This window comes from Pteropus vampyrus, unplaced genomic scaffold (assembly GCF_000151845.1).
Source record: "Pteropus vampyrus isolate Shadow unplaced genomic scaffold, Pvam_2.0 Scaffold15, whole genome shotgun sequence".
Classification (NCBI taxonomy): Eukaryota; Metazoa; Chordata; class Mammalia; order Chiroptera; family Pteropodidae; genus Pteropus; species Pteropus vampyrus.
The window spans coordinates 15,655,312-15,659,035 of NW_011888796.1; the positions used below are offsets into that span (position 1 = coordinate 15,655,312).

A 3,724-nucleotide genomic window follows, 5' to 3' on the forward strand; every position below is an offset into this window, starting at 1 on the left:
CCCATGCAGTGACATTCAAACGACCTAACCAGCCAGGCCCAGGAGAACACCCAGGCCCGTTCACCTCAGGACAGTCCTACCACTCCCATCCTACCACGCTCAGCCAATTATCTCACTGTCCTTTGTCCTAACAAGTTTTGTAAATGTCCAGCCTCTGTCATTGTGCTGTGCGTGGGGAGAAAAATTAACATTTCCCAAGCACCTACCATGTGCTTAAAAGTACATATGACAAAAGTGTAGGGTGTGTGAAGGGAGAAGCAAATTTGCAGGGGAAAGGAGGTAAACAGCAGATCTTGGGGGCGTTTACCCCAGGCAGTGGGTAGCTACCAAAGATTCTAGAGCAAGAGAAGACCTAACTGAGGCCAAGCTACTTGTGAAGCAGGAGTCAGGTGGAGGGGAGCTTGACGCAGAAGCCAGCTAGAGAGCAGCAGTGTGTCCCCAGGAGCAGGATCCGCAAGGCTGGATAAGGGGGAGAGATAGGGGAGAGGGGTTAGGGCTCCTTATAAAAGAACCTCCCCAGGGGGACACAAGTCAAGATTGTAGTTTGGGGGTGAGGCTCTGACAAACCAGGAGCTTTAGAGTGAAGTCCCAGGGCAGGTAGCACACAGCACAAGCTCCCCATCCCACTCTGCCGTTCCATGGCAGAAGGGGGCCCAGGGTTCCTGGGGAACTCCCAGGGTGTCAGACCTTGGAATAGCACAGGGGTCAGTGCAAAGCCCCAGTACCACCTCCCAAGTGGGGGAAAAGGCAGCGAGGAGGGTCAGATGTTACAGGGCCACAGTCAGGGACCCAGCTCACTCCCAGCCAGCAGGCCCACCCTAGCGGGTTGGGGGGCTGGGGCTTTTCCCTAGGGCAAAAGCCAAGGGAAGCGGCAAGCCAGGGCCAATAGAGTGGTAGGCGGGCTGCTGGACAAAGAGGGAGGTGCCTTGTTGACCTGCTGGGTGTCCCTAGGCAGCCATCACCCTTCTCCAGGCCTCACCACCCCCGTTATGCAAGAACAAGGGGTGGATGGTGTTGTGTTACCAGTTGATTCTGGCCCCCGCACCCTGTGGCCTCCCTGGGAAAATACTACAGAAAGAGTCTGAAGTTAGACTTGGTGCATTCTAGTCGCCTTTAGTTAAAAACAAAAACAAAAGACGAGGAAGGCAGGGGGCTGCCCCACAGCCAAGAAATCTCATCAGAGGAGCGGTCATGTGACTGTGTTCTCCTTAGCAGCCCCAAGCTCAGCTCACTAACAAACACCTGATCCTCCCTCCCCCAGCTCACTCCCAGCCAGCAGGCCCACCCTAGCGGGTTGGGGGGCTGTGGCGTGGGCCAGGCCTAGTCCGGACAATACCCGTCCATGCAGCTCCCAGCCACCCCAGCTTTAGTGACTTCTTCCTTGCAGGTGGCTTTCCGTCTAGATTTCGAGTTCAGCAAATCCATCTTCATGCACCACCTGGAGATCCAGCTCACAGCCGGCAGGTCAGGACCTTGGCTGCTCCTTCTTCCTCCCCGTTCACTTCTTCTGGGTCCTGTTCTGCCGTTAGGAACTTCCTCTCTCTGAACTGAAACTCTCGCCAAGCCAGTTTCCTAACTGACCTACCTGGGAGGGCCCCTGGTCAGTCCCCGAGCGTGGGCCAACCTGCTGTCTCCTGTGCTGCCATCATTCAACTTTGGGCAGCTTTATACAGTATTTTATGTCACAGCTATTTAAAACCCTATAGTTATGAAGCTCTGTACATATACTATCTCAGTTATTCCTCACCACAGGCCCGTAAGACAGGCAAAGCAGGAGTTATTCCCCACCCCTCCTCCCAAGTTATAGATAAGAAAAGGGAGATTCAGAGAGGTTGAGTGAATTTCCCAGTGACATACAGCATGTAAATAGTACACTGAGCTGAACTTTTGTTATCCTACTCCTTGTCCGGGGCTCTTTCTGTCCTGGTGACCTCTCTCCCCTTGGAAAATTTTTCATTTTTAAAAGAAATTCTCTTACTCTGTGTAGGTCTGTCGGTCTCCCTCCCAGGGAGTTTGCTGTAAGTTGACACGGCGGCCACGCTGTGTCAGTAATAAACATGTACCTTTCTTTTTCACAGAATCACCTCTGTGAGGGAAGAGAGAGAGGCAGGAAGGGATTCTAACTACTCCGGAGCCTTGTAAACAGCCAAAACCCTTCTGAGAACTTCTCCACACAGAGAAATAAATACTGCAGGCAAACTGAACACCAACATTCTAACACACACACACACACACACACACACACACACACACACCCCAGAGATCACCAGAGGGAGCACTGTAGATCAACACACCAGCATGTGCCGTAGTTAAACAAATTGTGCATTTTGGTGGAATTCTCACTTGACATGAGACAGTTTGTAAGATGTATCAGGGCCCCCCTTCTGCCCTTCCTGCTTGTAGAAAACACAGCTCTGTTCTCACAGAAAAATGCATGTACTTGCACAGCTGCAGATGTTTGTGACTCAGGCATGTGTGTGTGTTCAGGTGTCACCTTTCTAACTAAACCTCTATGCCAAGGTAAAGCTTTCAAAGGGAACGAAACTCAGTGTGCATAACGAGAGGGAATCGTATCTTTTTACGTCCGAAATTATTTGCCCTGGTCATTCTTGGTGCTCAGCTGGAAAGGGCAGCACATTTGACAAAAATGCCTCCAATGTCTCCTAATTTCACCCTCTGGCCCTTTCAAGGCGGCAAAGCACCCTCGGCCAATCTGTGGGAGCTGCTCCCCCAGTCAGCTCAGGAGGGATGGTTCAAGGATAAATAAACCACTCTACTAGGAATTCCTCATCGTCTTCCCCTCACTAGAGCAGAGCGGGCAGCCTTTGTCCCACAGGCATCACCTCCGTTTGGGCCCATGGCACAGGATTTGCCCTGCTGACCGATGAGGGGGCTCAGGGAGGAGGGCTCACAGGCAGCAGTGGCCAAGCCCACACAGTCCTACCAGCTTCCACCTAGTCTTTCCCTGCCCCACACTGGCCCGGATGTACTGCACCTCAACAGGCGGCAGGAAAAGCTGATGACAGCAGTTCCCCTGCCGCCCTGGCTCTTCCCTCCCCGGGAGAGACTTTGGGCTCCCTCACTGGCTGTTCGAGTGCTTAGGAGCCCTGGAGCAGCCAGGGTGCTCCTTCCCTGTTTGGCTTAGACGTTTCCTGTTGCAGAGAGCCAGTCGATGTACTGGCTGAGCTGGGTGGAAGGAGGGCCAGCTCCTTCCTGACCACACCGCCTGGCTCTCCTTGCAGTGACAGTGATGAGGAGGAGAGCACCAAGGAAGACAACACGGTCCTCCTGCGCTTCCACCTCAAATATGAGGCCGACATCCTCTTCACCAGGTGGGCCAGGGCCCCAGGGGAGGGGAGGTATAGGAGGAGTGATGCCTAAGATGGGGCACCCTCTGGAGGGACCTGATAGGATGGAGGTCCCAGGGGCCGGGCCCTACTGCCCAGGACTTATGAGATGGATCCAAAGGTGTCCTTGAGGAACCAGAGAGTACAGCTCCCTCATCTATGGCAGGGAGGTGGCGTCAAAACAGGAGACACAGGCCTGGCCCCCAGGAAGCTCTTAGCGGTGGCAAAGGGGGAGGGCCAGGGCAGCAGGAGATATCCACCCCAGGTGCACGCAATAAGTAGGGCATGATCTCTGGAGAATAATAAATCCTACGAAGTTCTTCTGCTTCTCATTACCACCTTGGCCCAGCAATTCTAAACAGTGTCAATGAGAAAAC

General features: G+C 53.5%; 1 protein-coding gene across 1 annotated transcript in view; it reads left to right on the forward strand.

Annotated features, from left to right (window-relative positions):
- ITGA11 (integrin subunit alpha 11) overlaps positions 1–3,724 on the forward strand; it is a 122,142-nt gene that overhangs the window by 108,373 nt on the left and 10,045 nt on the right. Inside the window, exons 22-24 of the mRNA XM_023526817.1 lie at positions 1,388–1,464; positions 3,243–3,332; positions 3,426–3,489. Of these exons, the coding sequence (XP_023382585.1) occupies positions 1,388–1,464; positions 3,243–3,332; positions 3,426–3,489 (231 nt within the window). The remainder of the gene's footprint in view (positions 1–1,387; positions 1,465–3,242; positions 3,333–3,425; positions 3,490–3,724) is intronic.